Source organism: Heloderma suspectum, chromosome 1, assembly GCF_057233095.1.
Source record: "Heloderma suspectum isolate Gila_16-S chromosome 1, 16-S_ref, whole genome shotgun sequence".
Lineage (NCBI taxonomy): Eukaryota > Metazoa > Chordata > Lepidosauria > Squamata > Helodermatidae > Heloderma > Heloderma suspectum.
Window position 1 is genome coordinate 156,603,305 of NC_139458.1, and position 27,396 is coordinate 156,630,700.

A 27,396-nucleotide genomic window follows, 5' to 3' on the forward strand; every position below is an offset into this window, starting at 1 on the left:
CATACAGTGAAAGCCACGCTTTTTGCTATTGACAAAAGCTAAAACAATGCATCGTAATTGCTCTTTGCACTGAGTACCTTCTAACTAATAAGGAATGCTTCTTTCTGTACTGTGAGAAAACTTATTTTGCTGCCAAAAGAGAAAGGCCTTAGTGAAGGGGGGGCAGCAGTGTGTGTACTTTCTGACAGTTTTCTGACTTAGTGAGACTTGTTCTATAAAATCCTGAGTGAATTAGCCTGTTATCTGTTCTCTTCTAAGAGAAAGAAGGTGCACCTTTTGCTCAGATAACCAGCCCCAAAGAACATTAAGAGATGTGTAAGCTTTCTTTTAACATACAAATAGATTTCATTCAGATGAAGAAATGTTGTTCTTTTAAATTTAGATTAGTAGTTGTATGTACAAAGCTCTGTAAATTCAACAGCATTTCCACTGCCCCTACCATCCCAGGCCAGCAGGGATGGGAGAAAAAGAAGGGTGTCTTAAAGAACGCAGTAGACAAAATCTGTCCTGAAACTGTACTTAAATGGCCAGATGCTCTACCTTTGACCCTGATAAACATACGTGCCACTTCACACCACCAAACTGTGCTCAGTGTCCATGAGAACTTGCATTTGAGTGATGAAACTGTGTTGAACTATTGCTAGGCATTAATGAAGTGTGTGAAGGCTTTCTATTCACAGGTTAAAAAGTGCTTCCAGACATTCCTACAACACAGTATCACAACCTGCAGCCTAAAGATTGAGTCTACATCAAAGTCCATCAGAGGAAGTCTTCCCTTGAATTCAGTGGAAAAGATCCCATCAGGTGCTGTTGACCACCCACACAGCTGTGAAGCTGCAAAGACAGCCTACCTGGATCCCCGCATCCCACTGCAAGAACCTGTTGCCCCCTAGAGCTGATGTGCCCCAGAACCAGACAACGCTGGATGTGCCCTAACACAAGAGTTCATCAGCCCTTTGAGTCATTTTGGACCCAGAAAGAGAAGAGCATCTCTGGTTGCCATTGTGGTACTGACTTGTTGCCCTTTTTCCTGCCATCATGTGAGATCTTCTTAGACTTTTGGCACTTTGGCCTCCTCTGGATTACAAACTAAACACCTCTAAAAGACCAGTAGTGCGCCAAGCACTTGCTGGTGAGGTGAGCATTTTCTTCCTGGGCATTCAGACATTAGTTATGGCCCAGTTGTTGTAGGCTGCTTTTGTGGGGCTCATGCGAAGCTAGGAGATGGTGGAGGGTGGAAGATTTGTGTATTGTGGATGAACACTTTTTTTGTACTGTATTTTTTTTAGATTATGTTTTTAATGGTGTTTATTTTTCTGTTATATCGATTATGGGTGTGTGTGTGTATGTCACTTTGAGACTGCTTTTTGCAGTGGGAAGCAACACATTATTATTATTATTATTATATTATTATTATTAGTCTTCACATGATGGGAAAAGCCCTATCTTGGGTCACCACTCACCCCCCCACCCCTCCTATGGCAGGGAGACCTGCAGAAGAGATTCTGAGGGAGATCTCAGCCTCTGGCACGTTCATACAGGAGAAAGAAATCCTTTCAGGGCATTGGTGCAGAGCCGTACAGGACTTCAAAGGTAAAAACTAACACTTCAGATTCTGCCCAGAAGTGGATCGTAGGTCAGTTAAGTTGTTTTTAAGACAGGCAAGATGTGTGCTCTGGTCAGCCCATCCAGATCAGTAATCCAGCTGCAGTGTTTTGCATGAGCTGAAGCTCCCAAAGCGATTTCAAAGGCAGCGCCATGTACAAAACATTACAAGAATCCAAGTAGGATGTTACTAGAGCATAAATGTGACCTTAAAGACTAATATTTATCGTGGAATAAGCTTTTGTTGACTAGATCTAACTTCATTCTCTGTTTAGTCTTAAGATGCCACAAGCCTCTTGGTTTCTCAGATTAACTACAAGATGCACTGTGGGTGTTCAGGAGTAATTTATAAATTAATGTGTGTAAGTTTCTCAACAGCAGGTGTGGCTGTTCTTCAGTAACATTGAGCTTCTGTACATGAGCAATTTATTGCATGCTTGTGACTGGTCACTCACGGAAGTTTGCAGATCCTTTACATGAAGTCGTCAGCCTCCGGGATGTCTCCTGTGTTTTCCTCTTTATCCTGCTTTCAAAAAGATCAGAGATAAGCTAGAATAAGGTCTTCTCTACATTAAGCAAAAATCCCGCATCCTTACCGAGGCTTTATTCTTCTGGAGTCTGAGTTTACGATGGGCTCCTTTAGACAGTGAACACGTGATTTGGAACTGAAAGCTTTCCTTCTCAACAATGCTGTACATGTTCAATTAAACAGCGCCATGTAGTGGCTGAATTAGTGCTATGCCGATATCGCGCCATTACCTTTTCTTACAGCTTATTTCTGATCGTTTTAAAAGTGGAATAAAGGGGGGAAAGTGTGGGAGATGTCCTAGAGGTTGATGACATTGTGTAAACGGCCCACAAAGTTCTATGAGTGACCAATCATGAGCATGTAATAAATTGCTTGTGTAGAGAAGCTCTAAACTTTAATGGCGCTATATTGGCAGTGTGAAATGCCACCATTGCACTATAATTCAACCACTAGGTGGTGCTGTTTCATTGAACATATAAAGCATTCCTGAGAAGGGAAGTTTTCAATTCCAAATCATGTATTTCCTGCCTAAAGGAGCCCATCTTAAACCCGGGAAGACACCAGAAGAAGCCCGAGTAAGGATGCAGGATTTTTGCTTAATATAGAGAAACTCGCTGTTTCCAGACTGAAAGCTGGCCAAAGTTCCTTTAGGATGCAATCCTATGCATATTTAAAAAGTTCTACAACTCCTAGCACCCAGCATTTGTTCTAAACATGCATATGATTGCACCCTTAATCACTTTGCCTCCATTAGCTTTCAAAAAGGGTTAAAATCAATGCTGCTTGCAAGTTCTTAATGTGTGGCATCTAATTATGTTTGAGTGCCTTCTGTAGCTTCTTGGAAGAAGAAAAAAACAGTAGTCCAGTGATCTTATGATAGAGAATAGTGATGGTGCTGAACTACATGATTACCTGGTTCGGTATGTTGTTGTTGTTATTAAAAATGTATATACCGCTTTCCACAGAGATATCAATCTGTGGCCATAAAATGTCATACCATCAAATCAACAATTGAATATAATAATAAAACACAATAATAGAAATGTTAATCAGTGGTAAAACTGCACACTCCATTGTGCGCCATAGAACATAGCTGGCTGGGTTGCACTTTGGGGAAAGCCTGTGTAAGGGGATGGGTCTCGAGAAGACATCTAAATGTCAGAACTGTGGGGACCTGTCTAATGACAGTTGGTCGTGTGTTCCAGAGGTGGGTCCTGCAACATTAAATGCTCTACTACAAGTACTTCTGTGGTGAAACTCAGGAGCATGTGACACCCTTGGGAGTGTTTGCTCTGATGATTGCTGAGATTGGTATTTGTTATTGCATTTAAATACTATTTTGTCTCTGATCTTACATCTATTTTCATAAGGTGAGTCGATTCTTTATTTTTTCTGTCTCCCCTTAATTCCATAAACCTAATTAATTTAAGGAGCTAGCAATATATATATTGTCCTAAACAAGGACTAATACTGATGTCAAAGTACATGGTACTTTTCCATGGACATCTACTTACAACAATCATTTCTGTTTCTCTGATTTTCAAGAGATACCTTTTATGTAATAAAGACCATAAATTGCCCAGTCTTTATGCAATTGTGTATGTCAGTGAAAACATGATTTGGAATTTTAATATATATGTATATTACGCTAGATAATAAAACAACCCTTTGCTAGATGGGACAGATCTGAACTAGTGAACAACACAGAGAAAAAACAATTGCTTAGCAAAATAATTCCATTAAAAACATGGGGGAAATGAAGCAGATTTGTTTGTTGCATTTAATACTAGCAAATGTATTTGCAGACATTAGTTTATATGACAGTGCCTTAGGCTTTGTTCTTGTTTCAAATCAGATTTTCATATTTGTGCTGGCTGCCACTGAGGCAGTTCCTATACATAACCAAACTGTCCCTGAATTGGCCTGTGACCGGACCAATGTCATGTGAACATTATCTTCCAATTGCCTTCACTTTGGGATCGCTGTCTCAATATGGCTAATATATCCAGCCTGTGTTTGTAGCCTGCAAAGACACCAAGGGAAACAGTTAATGCTTTGCGACCTTGAACTAAGAGAGCCAAATAGTCTAGAGTAGAGCCTGAAGGACTGTGACTGAGTTTACAGTTATAATAATGCCATAATATTGCAGGAAGCAAGGGACACAAATACAGCATATCAATTTCTCGGCATTTTAATGAAAGCAATACATGTTATCACATAAGATAAACATTATACATACAGTCATATAAAAATAATCTCTCTGTGAACATAGGTGGGCGGGCTACGGACTAAACTTCTGTATGAACAAATATATACATATCAACAGTGGTAGTTAAAGAAGCCACACGGGATTTCTCAGAGCTAACTTCATGTACAATAACAAACATGCGGGGGGACGGGGACGGACAAGATGCCACTCAACCAATCATATTTATTGCTCACTTCAAAGGTTTAATTCGGCCCTTTCCTGTGCTAATGGGCGAAGTTGGCCCCAGAAGCTTGCCAATCCATGACCCACATTCTGAAGCACCAAATGCACAGTTATTGAGGGGAAATGCAAACATATTACATTCCAACATACATAAAACATAATTTGCAATGTTAAGGGACCTTGCATGAAATTCTGACAATGTGTGGCTTGTATTTGCACAAGAAGCTATGCTACATAAAAATGTAGAAAGTTTGTCTGATACATGAGAACTCCCAAGCAAAACTGAAGTGATGTTCCAAAGGGATCGTATTTAGTCCAGGATTAAGTGCTTCTGAATGGTCTTTTCTTTCAGTTTCTCCATAGTTTCTTCAATCCTTTGTCCAAATATATTGTTCTGAGTTAGAACATACCAGTCCACAATGTCCCTCACATCTCTGAAAAAAGAGAAACAAAAATGTCAGGACTTGAAATAAAGTGAACCAGATTGTTTCTACATCAGCAGAGAAATCACTGGGATATCTTCTACTATGATCACTTCAGACATTACATTTTTAGGGGTATACCTATAGCGTTTTAACTTATACCATAAAGGTACGCTTATCAACACACTACCATTGGCTACAGAACCCTGTTGAGTGTACATATGGTGCCAAACCCATCCAGGTGAAACAGTTCTAACAGCTATAAATTGATTATTTTTGGCTAATCTGATCTCAGAACCCCCAGCGCCTCCAAGCGGAGATCTTTCACTACACCAGTTAGGACTTCAAGAGAACTTTTAAGGTATTTTTGTCACCATGGAAGTTGGTACACTAAAATCTATCACCCTGCATATTTGGTCTCCATGATGTCCGTAAGTCATATTGTTCCGTTCCTAGCTTGATTCCAGTGAATAATGGCAGCTCAAAAAGTTTAGACCTTGCTCAGCTGCATACCTTCATCGCTTTTACTCTTCAGGAACTATACAATGTTGTTTCACTTTGCTTATATTGTATCCCTTTACAGGAGGGTGGGCAGCCTCTTTCAGCCTGGGAGCTAAATTCAATTTTGGAGATGGTCTCCAAGCTGCATTCCAGTGGTGGGCGGGGCCAAAGGGGTGAGTCCAAAAATATTAAAAACGACCAGCATGTTGTAGCTTAAAGCCCCTACTGCCAGTAACTAAACCTTAGGAAAGGCATTTCAACCTTTTAGAATGGGGGGAAAAAAACTACACAAAAGCTGGGAAACCACCAAATGATCGGTGGTTGGGGGGAAGGGTGTTGCCATTTGGGGAACCCCAGAGGGCCAGATTGGGACCCTAGGAGGGCTAGATTTGGCCCCTGGGCCTGAAGTTCCCCACCCGTGCTTTACAGAGGAGTCTCTCTTGTGGGCAATGCATATTCAGGCCTGGAAAATAAGCTAGGAATCATGAACAGGGACAGGAAGACTGTTTCCTGAATACTGGAAAGCTCCTCTTCTGATCAGTAGCCACTGTTGTCTTGTTTTCTCTACAATCTTAATGACTAGAAATTTTTAAAGAAATAAAAAGCAGAGACCCTCAGCACCATTGGATGTTCCACTTAATTCTGGGCTAGAATACATAGCATGGTATGAGAGCAGCCATGCAGTTGTTTCGACCTCTGCATTACATAAACTTGTTTATTATTGTACTTTGAGTCTAGTGCATCTTGCACTGTTTGAGAGAGTAGGATTAGGTCATCATCGAGGTGCATTTCAGTGCATTCTATGACTCTACCAACATTATTATTGCTTTTTTTTCATAAAGCCCACATAACATGGAAAATCTGTATCTAACCTCAGTAGTCAGACACAAAGCCCAACCCAATTCAATGCCTTAAGAACAACACAGGACCTACTGAGGAACCATTAAGGCATTTTTCTTATTACAGCCTATTAGAAGTACTTATTGCTGACCATTTCGTTCTATTTTGAAAGTCGAAATTATGCCCTGTGGATATCACAGTTCATATTTGCTGACGATCCCGCCCACACCCTAGCCTGCCCTCAGTCGTCTATCTAATCTCGTTTACAGCAGGCACCAGTGGACTTCGTTCCTTTCCTATCCTGAACCCACAGAATAATGGACATTTAGTAACCTCTGGGCATCTCCCAATAGAGAGAATCACAATTTCTACTAGCTATATTAGCAAAGCAATTCAATGCCCTTTAAAATTCACATTATTCACTTACCTGGAAGCAGGTGCAGAAGAATTAAGGGACGTGCAGGAAGCAACTTTAAGCTCTACATTTATATCACTAGAAAGAGAAAGTAATTATTAACAGGATACCAACAGCTTGATCCTAGAGAGGCAAGTCCCACTCCATTTCAATAGGTCTTAGGGCCAAAGCAGATGTTATGTTAAATGCGTGAATGCATTTAAACTTGCCTGGTTGATTTTTTTAAATAGCAGGTAGGGAATGAGAGGTGCTGGACCAGGATTGTGGCATGTAGCGAGGGAGTTAACTCTTCCCCCCTCGGAAATCCCCCCTAAGCCACTATTTCCCCTGGGAAAGAAGCAGCTCCTGTTGCTAATGACAGCTTTCCTCTTGGGATGAATAACAGCTTGCCGGGGGGGGGGGGGGGTTGGCAGGGTACAGCACAGGGGAAAAAGAGTTAAACCCCCATCCCCTTGGTCCCAATCCTGATTCCCCTAAAAGGCTATTTAAAAAACAAACAAAAAATGCATCAAATGCATTCATGCATTTAACATATTGTCTATTTTGGTTTTTTACTTTTACACAGAAATGCACACTACATCTTCACGCACTAACGCAGATTAACAAAACTAATTAGAAGAATATACTCCAAGGGCCAATTCTCAACATCATATTTGCTGCTTTGAGAGTCTGGACTTAAGAACATACAAACTTCAGCAGGCACTATAAGCTAAATAAGTGTCGGTAAACATTACAAAGTTTATTCCTTCATTACAGAAATCCAGGGAAATTTGGACTGAACACAGGCAGAGCAGCAAGCTTTTGAAGTACTTATTCTTTAGGAAGAACAGTTCTGCACAACTTGAAAGCTTGCCTTCCATGACAATAGCTGGCCCCATAAAAACCTACATCTGAATCTGCTTAGATCTCATCTGTACCGTTTTTACAACTATGGGCAAAAAATAAAAATCATAACATTTATGGATTAGTACAGTAAAATCAACTGAAATAATGCAGGGAGAAGTAGACTTCAAGGTGAGGCTGGGTGGGCATCTCTTAGGGATGCTCTAGCTCTGGATTTCTTGCACTAAACAAGGGGGGTTGGACTAGCTGGCCTTTGAGACCCCCTCCAACTGTGTGATTCTACAAGTCTGGGCCAGAGCATTCCTATGATCAAGCTGCTCTGGGATTCAGAGCAGAAGTTCCTTAACTGTCTCCCCGACAGTTGGAAATAGACTTACCTTCCCTCTTTTGGTGATTTACTGATGTCAGCTGAGAGGTCAATCTGTGGAAATTCAGCTCTTATCATCTCTAGTGTAAGTAAGGCTGCAGCCTCCCCTTCAGTCACTCTGAAAATTAAGTTGACAACTATTTCATTTTTTAGACTGTTTGAGGGCACGGAAGTGACTAATAGGTTATTTTCAGCCTGCTGAAATGCAAATACTGTGTATGCAAGAGCAATCTTACGAGTTTTAAATCCTTTGCACATCCACAAACACATACCAGGGTTTGTAATCAAATCCCAGTGCTTGAAACACAGTAAGATTCTTTTGAACAAACAGCGGAGAGGAAACTTACTCATCAATGACATTTTCCTTGTCTTGCTCTGGTAAGCCATCGAGAATTGGAGGTACAACTTTTGGAATGACGTCTACATTATAGGGATCTGTGCTGTGGAAAACATAACCACACTGCCGCATAAAGAGAAATTGTAAGTACAATCTACATCGGGGTCAGCAACATGGCACATGCAGGAGCATTGGTGCCCGCTGGGACCCCCAAGAGCGCCTGCCAGACACCCTTGTGTTCCCCCTCACCACTGCTTCTGCTGACTTCCTGCTGCCTAGTTGCTGAAGATTGTGCAGAGGTAGGCAGAAGCAGTGGTAGCAGCAGGAGGAAAGGAAATCCCAAGTGCGGGTGGAGGGGCATGGTGGCAGAAATAGTGGAGGGGGAGAGGAGCAAGGGCGGAGGGAAGGGAGGAGAAAAAGAAGGAGAAGCGGAGGAGGAGGAGTGTGGCGGTAGGTGGCAGAAACAGCAGGGGAGAAAGAAGACAAAGGAGAAGCAGTGTCAGGGAGTGGGGCAAGAGGAAATCCCAAGCAGGGGGTAGGAGGAAGAAGCAAGAAAAGAGATAATCCAGGAGTTCCCCCCACTCCAAAAAAGAGAGAGACAGACAATATCTGGGGGGAGGGAGGACACTCCTGAAAAAAGTAACAAATATGCCCCCAGGCCATGAAAGTTGCCTAACCCTGATTTGTATCATCATGATATTGGTTCTATTGTTTTTTTTCTGACGTTGATATCTACATAAATTACTTTCAAATGAAAAATTATTAACACACTACGCTCCAAAGTGTTCTGCATAGATTTCCAAGTCTTTTTCTTAAACACCCCTTTTTATTATTTTTTAAAAAATGTTACAAAAAGAAATATAAAACAAGAGGACAAATAATACCAAACCCATTCCGTTGCCCCATGATAAGAACGTAAGAACATCAGACCAAGGGTCCATCTAGCCCAGCATTCTGTTCCCACAGTGGCCAACCAGCTGTCAACCAGGAACCCACAAGCAGGGCAGGAGCGCAACAGCACCCTCCCATCCAAGTTCCCTAGCAACTGGTGTACCTAGGCTCACTGCCTCTGGTACTGGAGGTAGCACATAGCCATCAAGATTAGTAGTCATTCATAGCCTTTTCCTCCAGGAATTTGTCCAACCCCCTTTTAAAGCCATCCAAATTGGTGGCCATTACTACATCCTGTGGTTGCGAGTTCCATAGTTTTACTATGTGCTGTGTGAGGAAGTCTTTCCTTTTATCTGTCCTGAATCTCCCACCGATCAGTTTCATAGGATGACCCTGGGTTCTAGTATTTTGAGAGAGGGAGAAAACTGTCTCCCTCTTTCCATCTTTTAAGCACTATCTAACAATCAAACTCTATAATATATGGTCAGTTTTAAGGCTGAAGTGTTACTCATGAAGAGGCCCTTTGCCCCTTTGGGTCCAGTGCCAGAATTGGTCACCATCAGCTGCTTGGTATCCTCTAAACCAGGGGTCCCCAACCCCCGGGCCGCAGACCAGTACCAGTCTGTGGCCTGTTAGGAACCGGTCCGTGGGGGGGGGGGGTCCATCCCTCCCCCCTGGAATCCTTGCTGGCCCCGGCCGGCTCCGCTCTGTAGCGAGTCCACGGAGCTGCCGGCCGGCTCCGGCTGCTGGCGGACTTCCGGCCGCTGGGACGCAAATGGTGTCCACGGATGCCATTTGAGTCCCTGTTCTTCAAGTAATAGGCTATGTAAATCTTTACGTAGCCTATTACTGCAAAGAACAGGGACGCAAATGGCATAGCGGGCACCATTTGCATCCATGTTCTTTGCAGTAATAGTCTACGTAAAGATTTACGTAGCCTATTATCTGAAGAACAAGGACGCAAATGGCATCGGCTATGCTGGACGCCATTTGTGTCCGCAGTCCGGGCGCAGCTACTCCCCCCCCCGCCACCCCCTGAAATCCCCCCGGGACGGACCTGGACCAGCTGCCGCCAGGTAGGTTCCGTCCCAGGGGGATTTCGGGGGGGTGGCGGGGGGGGGGTAGTCCACAAAACCAGTCCCTGATGCCAAAAAAGGTTGGGGACCACTGCTCTAAACCCCTGATAAATAGCGGCCACCATCTGTTGAGCCAAACTCTTCTCTTGAACAGCTCATCAATAACCACCTTCCTCTTCCCTCACATAGCTGGGAACTAAAGTAGTATTACCCTTACCTCTTCAAACCACATGTAACCACATGCCTAAACCACACATTTCACTCTGAATTAAATATACCTAGAATAAATAAAGGAACGCCTCCTGGATTTGTACTCTTAGCCTGCTCATCTGCTCAGACCAAGGCACTGAACAATGGGCAGAGACTATCTTATTTGTTATTGAATGTATGTAAGCTGCTCTGGGAGTCTTTTCAGCTGAACAGCTGGGTAAAAATGCTTTAAATAAGTAACTAATACCCTCCAAGAGAAGTGGAAGTTGCATGTCAACATCCAAAAATGCCTGGGCAAAGAATTCCAGACTTCTTCCACTACACTTACAAAACTTTCTTTGCTGTTTCCAGTGCTGTCCCAAGTCTGCCGCTTTGGCTAAGGTGCTGTTATCATGAACATGGCAAACATGATGATTCTTTCTTACCAGAATGGTATTGATACACCATTCAGAGCTGGTACATTAGGCAAGGTTGAATGGATGACCGATGGGAATTTTCTCCAGTTAGTTACGCCACGAATCACTTCCTGCAATAACCACAAACACACCCTCATCAGGGAAAACTGCTAACCTAATTTTTGCCAATTCAAAAAGACAAGCTTTCAACTGTTAGGGCCCCAGTGACTTCAATTGCCCTTACCCTGCGATGGAAGAATTTCTTTTGTGAAATCGGTATGCTAGATTTGAGTGGGTATTTCCTGGTAAGCGCATATTTTGGAACAGGGCAAATATGATATTCAATGCTGCTTTCTGAATAAGGGAGCGGTGACTTGAACTCATACAGTCCTGGACTAGGATTCTGGAAAAACAAACAAAGAGTGACACTGAAACAAGGGAATTGTAAAGTTGATTCAATAAATCTGTCACAGAAACTGTAGATCAAAAAAAAAAAAAACACCTCTTAACAGGACTGTCTTAGTCAGTCATGTGAGTCTTGCAGGAAATGGCTCAATCATGCCATCCAATATATGCTGAGGCTGGCAGAAAGGAGAGGAGGGTCCTATTAGAAACGCCCCAGTGATTTGGTATGCCCTGCAGCAGCAACAAAGGCTTTCTGTGTTAAAGAGCTGCCACTTTCCACATTAAGGACCAGCTCTGCAGTCCACCTTGTCTCAACCCCCCTAACACGAATGGGTGAGAAAGGAGCATCCCAACAGAAAGAGAAAAGGAAAAAGATCCTAGATCTCAGCAAGCTGCTGCCAATTGGCCTTAGGCTAGAAGGACCATTGGTCCAAACGAAACAGCTCCTTCTAGCTGAAATATGTATTTCTATCTGTTGCAAAAACAAATAAAATCAATAGAAATACCTTAATGCTGATACTGTGTTAATGAGTGAGGATGAAGCGAGTATGTATAAAATATCTAAGAGAATTGCCCTGAAATTCTGCACCAGCAATCTAACTGCATATACCTATGCTCTTCATCCTTTCTTACGGGGCAGGTTACCTGTCCTGTCCTGTTTTTACTCACAAAAATCTGAAGTGGATATTCAGTTCGAGGATGAAGCAAAGCCTCAGGAGCTTTAAGGTTCAACAGGGAGATATTCTGTTCACCCTCTCGTGCGGTCAAGGCAAGCTGGAGCATTTCTTCTGAAGCAGGTATTACTGGGATCAGCTCTTCCTGACAGAAGACAGAAACAGCAAATAGTTTGGAAGGGCATTTTTGTAGTATTTATTATACCACAAAGGTCTGAAGTAAAACAAAAAGGAAAAAAGATAACATTGGACTGACTTGTTACCTCTGCACCTGTCCTCAGAATTTGAGAGTATTTTGGAACTTTGTAACTGGTTGCCGAATGGTGTACACAGAATGGCTGGTATCCCATGAGGGTGAAATGCTGAGGGACCTTGGGACAAAGGGGAAAAATATTGCAATATTGTAGAAATTCCTAAGCGTCAAATGAAACTATCCAAATGAATTTACAGGAAGCTGGTTGGCCACTGTGTGAATGGAATGCTGGACAAGGTAGACGTGGGTCACATCCAGCATAGCTCTTCTTACGCTCTTATCTTATTCACTGTAATTCATGTGCCCTCTCATAACATTGTGTAAAGTGTCGTAACAACACACTTTACACAGGAAAGATTTCCAGATCTACACCCCTATCCACCCCTAAAGTAAACATCCCTGGAAAATCTAGTGGCCAACAGCATCTAACCTTTAATTCATAGAACTGATGAAGTTGTTTGATCTTGACTTTTGCAGACTTGAGAGGAACTATACCAAGAATTTCTGGTGCCTGAAAAAAAGGCGTTATGTACGTGAATACCAATTCTTTGCTTATATTAAATCATCAATACTGAAGGACTGGTGTGTATTTCGTACAACAATTTGTTTCTTATCTACTATGGAAAATAAATTAACACACATATTTAGCGACTAGTTAAATACCCATCACACGAGGGAGAGGCATGCTCACAGCCATGGCAGTGGTGGATCTGGCAGGGAGCTAGGAGCAGGTGGCGGCCATCTCTACCATGCTGCCAACGCTGCCGCAAACAAGGAGCAAGGGCCCGTGGAGACAGATGGGGTAGCTACGGAGAACTAGTGCACTCCCATCAAGAGAGACACCAGATACCCAAAGCGGCCTCATCCGGTGCTGGCGCTTCCGAGGCTGCACCGTCTTTTATGCGAGGAAGGGGGATGTTGTGCAGCAGCCTGGTTGTATCCAATGCTGTGCTTCCGTTCACAGAACGGGGAGGCAGGCCATTGTAGCGGATTCTCCCTTCCTTCTGCAGCCTCTTGCACTGGCTCGCAAACCAGCTCCAGAGAGTTGGGGAACCCGCTGAGACATTGTGGGAGGTGGCATACTGGGGCTGCAGGAGGAGAAAGGAAGAATTTGTGAAAATTGGAACCTTTCCCCTTCCATTAACGGAAGCCTCCGCTGGATCAAAGAATCTTCTACAAATGGAAGGACAGCATCCAATACAGCCGTCTAAGTATTTTTGTACCACCTTTCTATCATATTCCCAGGGTGACTGACAAAAAGAATTAAAAAAACAAGTAAAATGTAAACACCAAAAATAAATAAAATGCGGCATAAAACAGCCAGTAGGATTAAAATTGCCATCACCTAGAATAGCTTTCCCCAGTCTGGGGCCCCCCCCAGGTGTGTTGGACTACAACTCCCATCATCCACAGCCAGCAGGACCGATGGCTGGGGGCTATCAAGAGAGCACCAGACTTGATGGCTGGGGATGATGGGAGCTGTAGTCCAACACACCCGGAGCGCGTCAGGTTAGGGAAGGCTATCCTAGAAGGTGGTAAATTCCAGAGACATACCTTCTTCTCACTTGGATCTTCACCACTCCCCTTTCCCATGGGAAGGGAATTCCTTCCTAGTCTTCACTGCCCACCAATCACCATCTGCCCTTTTGACACTCTGCTTCAGGCTTCCCCAACCTGGTGGCTTCCAGATGTTTTGGACTACGGCTCCTCACATTCCTGACCATTGGCTATGCTGGCTGGGGCCAATGGGAGCTGAAGTTCAAAACATCTGGAGGGCACTAGGTTGGGGAAGGCTGCTCTACTTCAATACATGTAAGAATTTTCTGGATCTAGTTTAACCTAGTCGTGGCCAGGTTCCGATAATTGATTTCATTGCTGATAATGCTCACGAACTGAAGAGCCCTGTCGATACTGGTTTTGCAACCATAGGAAGTAGTTTCCAAACTGACGAAGAGGGATATTTCTTTTTAAATAATGAACTAATCATGGTACCTACCAGCTCACCAGCCCATCGAGGTGCATTGTACGTGGGGAATTCAGAAGGCAGTATGCGACTTGCAGTCAAGACAAAAGGCATTCTCTTTTCCTCATTAACTACTGCTGTTGTGCTGCCCGTTTTGAAGCTGCTGCATTCTGTTGAATGGGGACAGACAAGGGCGAATGCCAAGATCAAAAGTGTTGTAATGGTGGGTGTCTGCCACGTCTGCCACTCAAGGTGAACTGTGGAAAAACTTGCCCTTCCATTGGACACATGCTGTACCACCTAAACGTGACTCCAAACTTGGGAGGAGAGAGCAGGTTTCCTCCCCATCAATTATGCCTCTGACAGTAGCCCTCATACTTCTTTCAGAATTACTCTTCTATGGGACAAAGCAAATGGTGCTACTATCCCATCTCTTTCTGTCTTTGTGCTTGAAATGCATTGTTGGAGGACAGGAGCGTGCAGCACACTGAGAGCCTTGCAAGGCCAGATTATGGAAGCCACCTTCTTACGACAGGATTTCCTAGCTGTTCCGATATAACCAACAGTAAGGTTTTAACATGTAAAAACTTGATGATGTAAAAGCATCAAGGCATCTTTTCTAGGTTGCCATAATTATTTTTCACAATATGACATGACTATTTAAAATGAAAACGAAAATTAAAAATAACGGAGTAATTCAGAGGTTGTACCTGATATGAACATCTCTTCCTCTTCTTGAGCTCGAATAACTTTATATACTCCATGCAGCCAACTTATCACACGATGTAGCCGACACTGAAGCAGGACCTAGAAGAATTATTTCAGATACTATGTACATGTGGTCCAATTAACTTGTTCAATTGACTGTTCGTATTTAAAGCATACATTGCTAGACCATACGGTTGTGGAGCAAACTTGAAAATATACGGACAAAGAATCCTTTACACTTTTAAAATGTTTTTTCACTGATGGTACTGCTTCTCTCAGGGGAACTGGCAGGTGTGACAATTCTCCATTCTCCCCTGCACCCCATGAAAATCTTCTCCAGAGGGTTAGGGGACCCTCCAGAGCAGATATTCAGAGGGCTTGAGGTGGCAGGGGGTAGGAGAGAGGGAGAACGTCCCTTTGTGTGAATGGATTTCTGCTCACACCATGTTGGCTTCCATGTTGGTTTTACTAAATTAAGGCACAATAAATGGCAGAGAACTTAAGTTGCCATAAGACTGACTATTACTGGCAACAGCACAGCTCTTATGGAATCTGTATATGTATGAACATTTTTTTTGGCAAGGGTCAAAGAATTGGAAGGTGGAGGGTCCAATGATCTGAAAGGAGAAGTGCTTTGTGTTATACACCTCCCTCTTCTTCTGCCTTGCCCCTAACAATGCAGAATTAGGTACTGCAGCTATATGGAATGGCAGAATTATCTTATGACTGACATACTGTATAGTGCATACTTCTACAGAACACATTGGGGCAAACTTATTGTACAGCAAGGGTTATGTTAACCACAGTTTAAAACCCAAACTATGGTTTGAGCTTCCAAACAAACAAAACACCTATAGTTCAGTGTGGAGACGCTTGCCTACTTCCATTTTCTGTCTGCTCAGCACAGTAGTTCCCAGGTGCAGCATCTCCTGGAGGCGGAACAACTGCCACAACAATTCTGATATCTTGTCAAACCATAGTTAGCGCAAACATGGTATGAAAGCCCTTTTCGAACGCTGGTTTCCGATCCTGGTCTGCCAGCCAATTGAAAAGTACAGTTTGTGAAGTCAGAGATCACACCTAGCCACTTAAGCTTCTGTAACCCTGATGCTGGGAAAGACTGAAGGCAAAAGGAGAAGGGTTGGCAGAGGATGAGATGGCTAGATAGCATCACCGATGCAATGAATACAGACTTAAGCACGCTCCGGGAGAGAGCGCAGGACAGGAAGGCCTGGCGTGCTATGGTCCATGGGGTCACGAAGAGTCGGACACGACTGAACAACAACAACCATTGTTTGCCATGGTGTCTGAGTTGAGTCAACAGAAAAAGTGGGAAGCATATGCAATTGCTTTTATCATTTATTTATTTAGGGAATTTATATCCCACTTTTTTGCATAAGCATCACGGCATCTAAGAAAAAACATACAATAAAAGCAATGCAACATTTTTTAAAGTAAGTAAAAACAACAAACGAAGCAGCAGATTAAAAGCAACAATGCGCCATTAACTAAAAATCCATAAAAAGAGAAGTCAGTCTGGTCGAAAAGGGTGACCAGTTATCATAAAAACCATTATATGCTATTAAAAGCCTAAAATTTGATTTATGATAAATTCACTGTTTTTTGTCTAGTTAAGTGGATGGAGTGTTCAATATTGATGTCGAGCATACTGAGGATTGTAAATTCTTAAAGATTTCAACTGAGTAGACTTACCAGACTTCAAAGACTGATTTAGAGATGACTCAGGTTTGTATCTTCCTTTCTAAACTATGAAGATTGTTTATGAAGACACAATTGGAAATGCTTTTTTCACAAACATGAATGCAGGCTTCTTTGCGCAGGCAGGGGAGTTTTGCTTTGTGTGTGCGCGTGTGTGTGTGCATGCATGGCTAAACAGCAGAGCCATGACACCCACAACTGGGACTGGATCTGGGTTAAAACAGAAAGAAAGCTCTGATCTCATATAAAATGTTATCAACCACCACTGCAAGTTCAGGGAGACCTTGGAAATGAACAGTATGATTTCCAGCAGACCAGAACAGTATGATCTCTGAGAACTTCATGCAGACATCTTGGAAGCTAAGCAGGGTCAGCCCTGGCTAGTACTTGGATGGGAGACTGTCCGAGGATCAGGCAGGGGCTTGGACTCCATGGTCTTACAGGCCCCTTCCAACCCTATGATGCTATGATTCTACATCTGCAGCTGGTATGTGTGGCTACATATAAATTTACCGGTAGCAGTTTGTTTCAGTACCTTTCGTGCAGCTTGTTGGAACCGTCGCAGATTCCAGTGTTTGTGGCACCAAGGGTCGTTAAGCAAGAGATCAAACGTGGGCTGGAATTTGGGGCGCTGCACAGCACACAAGAAGCAGAAATGCTGATGATTAGGAATTTCAAACAAGAACTCTTTTTTAAAATGAATTTGTAGCAATCAGCGCTACCATATTTATACTAGTTAATAGTATCCGTAATTACACTAAAGTAAGACCCAGTGATTTCAGCAGAATTTATTTCCAAGTAATACACCTAAAGAGCAATCCTACACATTTTTCAACAAAAAAAGATCCTACATGCTGGCTGGGGAATGCTGAAAGTTGTAGGACTTCTTTCTGTCTAAATGTGCATAGGATTGCACCCTTCGGATAGCAACCCTGGTCAAACAATGATCAAAACTATAAGGTGACAACATGGTTCATTTCTTCCTCAGCAACTATGTATCAATTAATTCTAGGAGGCACCCAGTTAAGAATTCTTTTTCATCTATGATCTCCAGGTAGCTATTACAACCTTATACTATTGCTCTGTTCCAACTGATCATTTAGCTATGCCTATGCTGCTAAAACCTCACACTTTCTTTAATATTTCCAGGGGTTGAGACTCTTTCTGCTCCTATTTCCCTGACAAGAGAGACTAACAAAAGAAGGCAAGCAAATTAGTTCTGTTTGGATTTTGTGACTCTAATGCAAACAGCTCCTCTCTTTCCACTGCAGTCCCACCCACCTGTTTGACTCTGGCACAAAGACATACCTCACTGACGTCTCGGATGACACGCTTGACAGAGATCTGAACATTCTTCCTATGAAACTCCTTCTCCATAATGGGATCTCCTCTTTTAATCTGGCTTGGCACCAAAAATATATACATATATCCACATTAGTACATTAACAGATCCTTAGTCAAAGTTCTGCATTCAGTGCTAAGGAGAATGGCAGTTCTCCAAGAAAATTGCAAAATGCAAGCAAAACTCGTTAGTAGAATGCTGAATTCCACAATTCCTGTGTTTGAATCATATGCCACTACCTTCTACCACACAACAAAGTATTGATTTCGGGCCACAGGCAAAAGACCGCTGGGATTGCTGCTTTCCTGTTGTAAGGGGGTAGGCAAGCAGAAATCCTGGTTTAGGTTACTGTGAGAATGATGAGGCTTTATAGCGGCTTATAGCAGATATACCATAAACGGATCCCTATTATCCTTTTTAATACAGCTGCAAACAACCATAAATAGGTTCTGTGCAGCCCAAACATATACATGCTTACTCAGAATTAAATCCAACTGTGCCAATGCAGTTTAGTCCCAGGTAAACAAGCACATGATAACAGCTGTAGTAATCGATACGTAGCCCCAAACTAAGAAAGGGCTTGTAACAGAATTTTGCTGTGCCACTAAGAATGCAATCCTATGCACATTTAGACAGAAGAAAGGCCTACAACTCCCAGCATGCTGACTGGGAATGGTGGGAGTTGTAGGACTTTTTATGTTAAAACATGCATAGGAATGCACCTTAATTTAGCTCTATCTTCTTGTTAACCATTAGAACACACCCCATTCAGGGATAACGGAGTAGGAGCAACTAGGTTTGTACTCACTGTTGTACTCACTGTTTTCATTGTTATTGTATTGTTTTGAGGTTGTTGTTTTTGTTTTGTTTTTTTTTATGATCGTAACCCACCATAAAGGCATCTGCCAGTTGGGTGGTATATAAATTTATTTGTTACATAAGTAAATAGGTTTCTTCTGGCAAAGTAAATTCAGCTGTGAGATAGATGGGAATGGTGGTATGAGGAGGACTGGACCAGGTGTTCGTAACCTCAGGACTGGATTACTGCAATACGCTCTATGTTGGGTTGCCCATAAGGCCTGCTGGGCTGGAAGCTGCAACCAGTGCAGAAGGCAGCAGCTCAGCTGTTGTCATGGGCCACCCCTTTTCAGCATGTAACACCTCTGCTGAGGGAATTGCACTGGCTGCCTATTTGCTACTGGGCCAGGTTTAAGGTTTCGTTACTGGTGTATAAAGTCCGAAACAACTTGGAACCAGGATATTTGGGAGGGTGCCTTCTCCCTTACCAACCTGCCTGATCACTGAGGCCATCTGATGAGGCACTTCTGGTAGTTCCACATGGGCCCAAGGTCTGTTTAGAATCCACTCTGAGTAGAGCATTTGGTGTATTAGCTCCCTCTCTGTGGAATTCCCTGCCAATTGATGTCAGGCAGGCGCCAACATTGCTCTGTTTTTGGCATCTTGTAAAGACATTTTTATTTAAACAAACCTTCCCTGACTGAAAGACTAGCCACAACTTTGTTGACATTTTAAGCATTATCTTTTTGTATCTTGACAGTTGTATCCTCATTCACTGGTTGGGAATTTTTCAGAGGTAGAGTGGTTTACAAATGCCCCAAATGAAATAAAAAATAAACAAACAACCCCTCAGAATATGGGGGTAGGGCCTGAAATAGGGAGGACTGCAAAGGCAACGGACGCTCCTTGTCAGAAGAGGCCTACAGCATCTGAGAGGGGATCACTCTCCAGCCCTAAAAGAAAACCTCTAGAACTCTAAGGGATAGATCATCGCATTTAGTCTAAGTACCACAGGTGTGTAGACAATGAGGAATATCTCATGCTGGTCAGGATGCCACAGGGCCCACCTCCAACCAACAGGGTACAGCTAGAGGTCCCCAAGGAGACTGTATAGTAGGCAGCCTCCATCCATCTTCTGTATCTCCACCCTTTTCTTTTTACATTGCATGTGAACCCTGAAGTCAGGATAATATACAGATGATCAAACCCTTGGCAGCGAGGATGGTGTGTGCTTTGTTTCAATATAAGTCTTTGAAGCAGCAGGAAGGGAGGTCTCCTCCTCTTCAGTCTGACTCATTTTTTCCCCTACTGGGTCACAATCCTGCCCACCTGAGTAGGCCCCAGCTGCTGCCGGCAACATACAAACCCATACAGTTACTTTAAAATGAAAATGTATCCTAACCTTGTACTGTTCGTCTTCTCTCTGTCGGTCTTCGAGAATCTGCTTTTGAAAAGTTGGACTAATGGGATCTTTGCCTAAATGAACTTGCCTGCATTTGAATTGGAAAAAAGAGAATAGTTTTCACTTTAAAGTTCAGCTTAGGAAAGGCTCTTTTTATAAACTATACATCCCCATGGATACAAACAGTGCAATGCAAACGTACTGTAGCTTCTGTAGATCAATCCCCATAATCACCACATTACCACACATTTGTCAAATAAATGCACTTACTTTTATCCTCCTGATATCCACATGATTTCAAAGTACTTAGTTTTGGCTGGATTGTGCCCTATATGTTCATGTATGAGATCGTGTCCATACTTAAGAGCCTTCCACTTTTTCGGTAATACCAAGTGGGTCAAATGACTGCTTCCCTATTAGCTCATGAACAATTTGCAGGCCATGGTTCGCAATGGGTTGTATCCAAGGGTGGCTTTACGGAAAACGCTTCTGCTCGTGCAAGGCAAGGCACTCATTTTTTGTTGATCCACCTTTTCCTACTGCAGCTCTCTCTACCTTATCCCATACTATTCCCAAGGGTCCCCCAACCTTCTGTAGCAACTTTGTGTGGGGTGGGGTGGGGTTAGGCTGGGGTGCTTGAGAGACTGCTGTGGGTAGGGAGATTGGCGAAAACTGGGTACCACACCTTTTCATGGAGGATAAGGCTATCAATAGCTACTACAAGTCATGCTGGATATATATTACCCCCAGAAGACAAGCAGGAGGGTGCTACTGCACTCATTTGTTGTTTGTGGGCTTCTCGTGTGCATCTGGCTGAACAGAATGCTGGACTAGGTAGGCCTCTGGTCCGATCCAGCAGGGCTGTTCTTATGTCTGAAGTCCTTTCTACTAATGCAAAGCCACCATTAGATACAACCCAAAATGTTTTTTGGGTTGATACTGGTTGTTCTACTATAGATCAAGTTAAAACAAAAACCTTTGTAACTACTATTCACAATCATTTGTTCTAATTATAATCAGATACAAACTGGGAAACAAATACAAGTACTTCACTCATTTTTAAGCAAATCGTCTTTCAAACTTTATACCAGGTGGCAATGACTTGCTTTGTTCAGAGAAGTTATGTTCATGTACTTCTTCTTGCAAAATGCGCAGGCACTGCTCACCATTTAAGGTGATTGATTTGCTCCTCTTGCATGTCTTGCTTGACTTTCAACTGAAAAACAGCTTCTTTCACCTGCCTTGTTTTAGCTCCTCCGTCACCTTGTCCTTCTAAGACTGCAGGACACAAATACCAACAATTATTAAACAAGATGTTCAGGGGTGGTGTAAAACAGCCCTCCTTTATCACCACTGGCCTAAGTTATAAAGGCTGAATTAATCAGTCTAGAATGGTATTACACCGATTTCAGAACATGGAAAATGCATGGATCAGATTGCTACAAATATCTGCTTACAGGAGGCAGTGTCCCTGTTTTATTGTGAAACGTGATGTTATGGGAATGAGACTTCTGTTCTATCAATATCTGCAAATAAGATTTCTTGTTTATATTGTGAGAGGGGGGAGATATAATATATTAAACAGAAATTTCAGAATTCTGAAATTAGCATCGATAGCAAAATATTAGTCTATGCATCAGGGGTGTTGAACCTCTTTCAGCCCAAGGGCCAAACTCATTTCACAGACGTTCTCAGGGGCCACCTTCGAGTGGTGGGTGGGTCTGAAGGCAAAAGGGGTGGGACCAAAGATAAAAGGGATGGGGACAAAATATCAGCATATTTTAGCTTGAAGATCTTATTGCCAGTAACTACACCGTAGGAGAGACATTTCAGCCTTCTAGAATGGGGGAAAGTCTGCACAAAAGCTAGGAAAGCACCAGCTTAAATCAGTGGTTGGGGGAAAAGTGGTGAGGACAGGGAAATGGGGTGTGGACCTTTGAGGAACCCTGGAAGACCAGACTGGCACCCAGCCAGGCTGGATTTGGCTCCCAGGCCTGAAGTTCTACAGCCCTGTTATGTATCATATCCCTTTCGATAGTGAAATAGAATGACATATATACAATAAGGGTGCGATCCCATGGCCGCTAGACAGCAGGTAGACGGCCACGGAATTGTTTGGTTTCTGGGAACCAACCTTGTAGCCCACGCTCCAAGGTTGGTTCCTGGAAAACCACCTTTCTGCCCCCCTCGTAGGCAGCATGGATTGTTGCTAGGCTCCGTGCTCAGATGGGCGGCGCGGCGCAGGGCAAAAGGGGGCATTCCCGGGGGTGGGGAGTGTGGAAGTGCTGGTACAATGCTTCCTATGTGTCCTCCAGACTCCCCACCTCCGCTCCGAAGTCCTGCAGCTAGACAGCCAAAATCAGCCATCTAGACATGAATGCAGGACAGCTGGAGCACGGAGGAGAAGAAGCCCTCCGCGCTCCACTCTCCCTGCATTGGATAGGCGGTCACCTCCGAGTTTGGAGGCGGCTACCTCTCCACATAGGATTGCTCCCTAAAACTGCTTCAGATGTGATGCTAGTCTGAAGTGGTGCTTGTGTGAGGAGCGGAGCTGCACTGCTGCAGTATCAGAATGGAGATGGCCAGGGACAGAGGCTCAAACAGAGAACTGCCAAGCAGCCTCCGTGTGAACAGGAACAAGGCAGTGTTGTGCAAGGGGGGCCTTCAGTCTCTCTCACTGTGGCTGTTCAAACAGAACAGACAGGCTAGAAGGGAGGTGAAGGCAATCTCTTGTAACTGAGGCAGGATCCTTCACATCCAGATGGAACAGGTCAGTTCACATTATTTAGATTAAGCAAGACACTATTACCTGTCCATGAAAGAATCAGATTAGAACATTTAGATGGCTAAATTCAGTGCACAGAGCTGTGTCTTATGGTGGAAGCAATTCCTCCACCTTCACACCCCCTTCCTCGGGCCATTAGCCAACCTGTCTGGGAAGACTAGGAGGTGGGGGAGAATATGGAAATAGCTTTTTTACTCCACACTAATGTAGTCATATACTAGAATATACTAGAAGAAAATATAGCAAATCCCCTAATCTGCTATTTAACCCATGTCTCTCCCAGTTCTGCTGTTAATTTCCTATTCCTTTTCTGTGAACAAACCGCATTTAACAAAACCATTATCTTTCGTAAGACTAAAGGGTACTTCATTGTAAAACAACTGTTGTGTTAAGTGGGCATCTTAAAAACAGCTCAGGGTGAAACGCCATAGTTTTCTTTTTTGAAATGCAGACTGGATCTTGTCCTCGGTAATGAAGTCTATCTGACTACCCCATCACCCTCAATTATTAGTATGAAACAATGCCATCCATGTACATGAGTGAGAAAAGAGGTACCTGGCTGAAAAGTTTAACGATCTAGAAAATAACACAAGGGACACAACAGAGGAAGGAGAGGGAAATGTATGCAGGGGCAAACAAGCAAAGAATATGCAGGGATTGCACTTACAGATGTACTTAGGCTTCCAAGTACCAAGCCTGCTGCCATGTCTACCTATTATAGACATGTCCAGAAATTCCAACCATGTACTACACACCGCACAAACATCCAGTATTCAAAGCTGTTACCTTCTCTTAAGTGTTTAATCTTTAATTTGCCTGGCTCCTGAATCAAAACAGTTGCTACAGCATAAGGATTTGACAAATCAGCTGGGAATCGCAAGTTTTTATATTCGATGGCCTATGAAATAAAATGTGAAACGTCAAAGCAACTAACCAATGCCATTTTTAAAGCAACAATTTATTTTTGTCTTTTTCTTAAATCCCCACCTGTACTTTTTGCAGGGGGCTGCGGCACTTATGTTTTGGCGATATTATCTTCTGTGGAAGGCGTGCCACTGCTTTTTCAGCAGACTTTGGTATTCTCTGCAAAACGGTTTCTTGCTTCTCAAAGTCTCCTCTTCTGGATGTTGAAAGAGACATACCCTTTAATACCCATAAGCAAAAGTGCAGCTACAGTTTGGGAATGGACACAGATTTCTGGGGATGTGGGTGACAAAATGTTGCGATTAGAACTTTAGCTCTCGTCTCACTCTAGAGATGGGTGAGCTCCTGCAATGGTAGGACCCCTTGAGGGGAGTACGTCTCCCATGGTGCCCAGAGCACCAGCACAATGGAGAGGAGGGAGGGAGGAAAAACTCTCCTGCCTTTCCCTACATGCCTGTGCTGTGGCTTTCCCCGCTCCCACTTGAAAGGGAAGTGCCTTTGGGGAGTGGCTTTTGGGGATAAAGGAATGTGGTAGAGGCAGGTGTGAAGGAAGCCAGGAATTGTCCTCTGCCTCAGATTTTAATCTAAACTGGAGAAAACACTGGGAGCTTGTAAAGCCCTCCTCTCATTCTGAGACATGCTTTATGAGCCCCTGAAGTTTGTTTTTAAGCTGAAGGTTGGCAAACTTTGCTGGCTTATTTACTGCACTCTTCATTGCCTGGCTAGAGAGAGAGAGAGGAACCCATTCACTGCTCCTGAGCAGAGTTGGTGCTAAAATGTTGAGGGGAAACCTCCTATGATTCTTTTATCTTCTCTTCAGTTAATGCCTCACTTAGTTATTAGCAGGCTCTTTAAGTAAATGCTTTCTTTTAAGTGTACCAGTTACATTTGGCTTTACTTTTTAAATGGAAGCTACTAACAAATAAAATCCGATGCGGTAAAGAACAATATTCTTTAGGAACCTGGAATGTAAGATCAATGAATCAAGGAAAGCTGGAGGTGGTCAAACATGAGATGGCAAGATTGAACATCGACATCTTGGGAATCAGCGAACTAAAATGGACAAGCATGGGCGAATTTAATTCAGGTGACCATCATATCTACTACTGTGGGCAAGAATCCCTTAGAAGAAATGGAGTAGCACTCATGGTCAATAAAAGGGTGGGAAAGGCAGTACTGGGGTACAATCTCAAAAACGACAGAATGATCTCAGTACAAATCCAAGGCAAACCATTCAACATCACAGTAATTCAAGTCTATGCCCCAACCACTGAGGCCGAAGAAGCTGAGGTTGATCGGTTCTATGAAGACCTACAACACCTTCTAGAACTAACACCAAAAAAAGATGTCCTTTTCATCATAGGGCATTGGAATGCTAAAGGAGGAAGTCAAGAAATCACCGGGATAACAGGCAAGCATGGCCTTAGTGTACAAAATGAAGCAGGACAAAGGCTAATCGAGTTTTGCCAAGAGAACACGCTGATCATAGCAAACACTCTTTTCCAACAGCACAAGAGGCGACTCTACACATGGACATCACCAGATGGTCAATATTGAAATCAGATTGATTATGTACTTTGCAGCCAAAGATGGAGAAGCTCTATACAGTCAGTAAAAACAAGACCTGGAGCTGACTGTGGCTCAGATCATGAGCTTCTTATTGCAAAATTTCGGCTTACAATTGAAGAACGTAGGGAAAACCACTAAACCATTCAGGTATGACCTCAATCATATCCCTTATGAATATACAGTGGAGGTCATGAATAGATTTCAGGGATTAGACCTGATAGACAGAGTGCTTGAGGAACTATGGACGGAGGTCCGTAACACTGTTCAGGAGGCAGCAACTCAATCCATCCCAAAGAAAAAGAAATGCAAGAAAGCAAAGTGGCTGTCTGAGGAGGCTTTACAAGTAGCTGAGGAAAGAAGGGAAGTGAAAAGCAAGGGAGAAAGGGGAAGATATATCCAAGTGAATGCAGAGTTCCAGAGAATAGCAAGGAGAGACAAGAAGGCTTTCTTAAATGAACAATGCAAAGAAATCGAGGAAAACAACAGAATGGGAAAGACTAGAGATCTCTTCAAGAAAATCAGAGATATCAAGGGAACGTTTTGTGCAAAGACGGGCATGATAAAGGACACAGAAGGCAGGGACCTAACAGAAGCAGATGAGATTAAGAAGAGGTGGAAAGAATACTCAGCAGAACTATATAGGAAAGATCTTAAAGTCCCTGATAGTCATGATAGTGCGGTCACTGAACTTGAGCTGGACATCCTAGAGAGTGAAGTCAAGTGGGCCTTAGGAAGCATTAGTAACAACAAAGCTAGCGGAGATGACAGTGTTCCGGCTGAGCTATTTAAAATCCTGAACGATGATGCTGTTAAAGTGCTGCACTCAATATGCCAACAAATTTGGAACACTCAACAGTGGCCACAAGACTGGAAAAGGTCAGTTTACATTCCACTTCCAAAGAAGGGCAATGCAAAAAAGTGTTCAAACTACCGCACAATTGCGCTCATTTCACATGCCAGCAAGGTGATGCTCAAAATCCTACAAGCTAGGCTTCAGCAGTATGTGAACCAAGAACTACCAGAAGTACAAGCTGGGTTTCGAAGAGGCAGAGGAACTAGAGATCAAATCACCAACATTCGCTGGATCATGGAGAAAGCAAGAGAATTCCAGAAAAACGTCTCTTTCTGCTTCACTGACTACGCTAAAGCCTTTGATTGTGTGGATCACAACAAACTGTGGCAAATTCTGAAAAAGATGGGAGTACCAGACCACCTTACCTGTCTCCTGAGAAACCTGTATGAGGGTCACGAGCAACAGTAAGAACCGGACATGGAACAACCGATTGGTTCAAAATTGGGAAAGGAGAACAACAAGGCTGCATATTGTCGCCCTGCTTATTTAACTTATATGCAAAGTATATCATGAGAAACGCCGGGTTGGATGAATCACAGGTCAGAATTAAGATTGCCGGGAGAATTATCAACAACCTCAGATACGCAGACGATACCACCCTAATGGCAGAAAGCAAAGAGGATCTAACGAGCCTCTTGTTGAGGGTGAAAGAGGAGAGTGCAAAAGCTGGTTTGAAACTCAACATTACAAGAACTAAGGACATGGCATCTGGCCCCATCACGTCCTGGCATATAGAAGGGGAAGAAATGGAAGCAGTGAAAGATTCTATTTTCTTGGGCTCCAAGATCACTGCAGACGGTGACTGTAGCCATGAAATTAAAAGACGCTTGCTCCTTGGGAGGAAAGCTATGGCAAACCTAGACAGCATAGTAAGAAGCAGAGACATCACCTTGCCGACAAAGGTTCGTATAATCAAAGCTATGGTTTTCCTAGTAGTAATGTATGGCTGTGAGAGCTGGACTATAAGGAAGGCTGAGCGCCGAAGAATTGATGCTTTCGAACTGTGGTGCTGGAGAAGGCCCTTACGAGTCCCCAGGACTGCAAGGAGGTCAAATCAGTCAATCCTAAAGGAAATCAACTCTGACTGCTCATTGGAAGGACAGATACTGAAGCTGAAGCTCAAATATTTTGGCTACTTA

General features: G+C 43.2%; 1 protein-coding gene across 4 annotated transcripts in view; it reads right to left on the reverse strand.

Annotated features, from left to right (window-relative positions):
* Positions 1-4,302: 4,302 nt before the first annotated feature.
* CFAP221 (cilia and flagella associated protein 221) overlaps positions 4,303-27,396 on the reverse strand; it is a 52,603-nt gene continuing 29,509 nt past the window's right edge. For all 4 annotated transcript variants that reach the window (XM_084808082.1, XM_084808105.1, XM_084808097.1 and 1 more), the window contains 17 exons: positions 23,899-24,031; positions 23,698-23,809; positions 21,293-21,404; positions 20,127-20,214; positions 17,893-17,982; positions 17,120-17,215; positions 14,868-14,964; positions 14,191-14,327; positions 12,625-12,705; positions 12,205-12,312; positions 11,937-12,086; positions 11,107-11,265; positions 10,893-10,993; positions 8,301-8,393; positions 7,964-8,071; positions 6,756-6,821; positions 4,303-4,999 (listed from right to left, as the gene is read on the reverse strand). In XM_084808082.1, the coding sequence (XP_084664208.1) occupies positions 4,876-4,999; positions 6,756-6,821; positions 7,964-8,071; positions 8,301-8,393; positions 10,893-10,993; positions 11,107-11,265; positions 11,937-12,086; positions 12,205-12,312; positions 12,625-12,705; positions 14,191-14,327; positions 14,868-14,964; positions 17,120-17,215; positions 17,893-17,982; positions 20,127-20,214; positions 21,293-21,404; positions 23,698-23,809; positions 23,899-24,031 (1,855 nt within the window). In that variant the 3' untranslated portion in view covers positions 4,303-4,875. The remainder of the gene's footprint in view (positions 5,000-6,755; positions 6,822-7,963; positions 8,072-8,300; positions 8,394-10,892; positions 10,994-11,106; positions 11,266-11,936; positions 12,087-12,204; positions 12,313-12,624; positions 12,706-14,190; positions 14,328-14,867; positions 14,965-17,119; positions 17,216-17,892; positions 17,983-20,126; positions 20,215-21,292; positions 21,405-23,697; positions 23,810-23,898; positions 24,032-27,396) is intronic.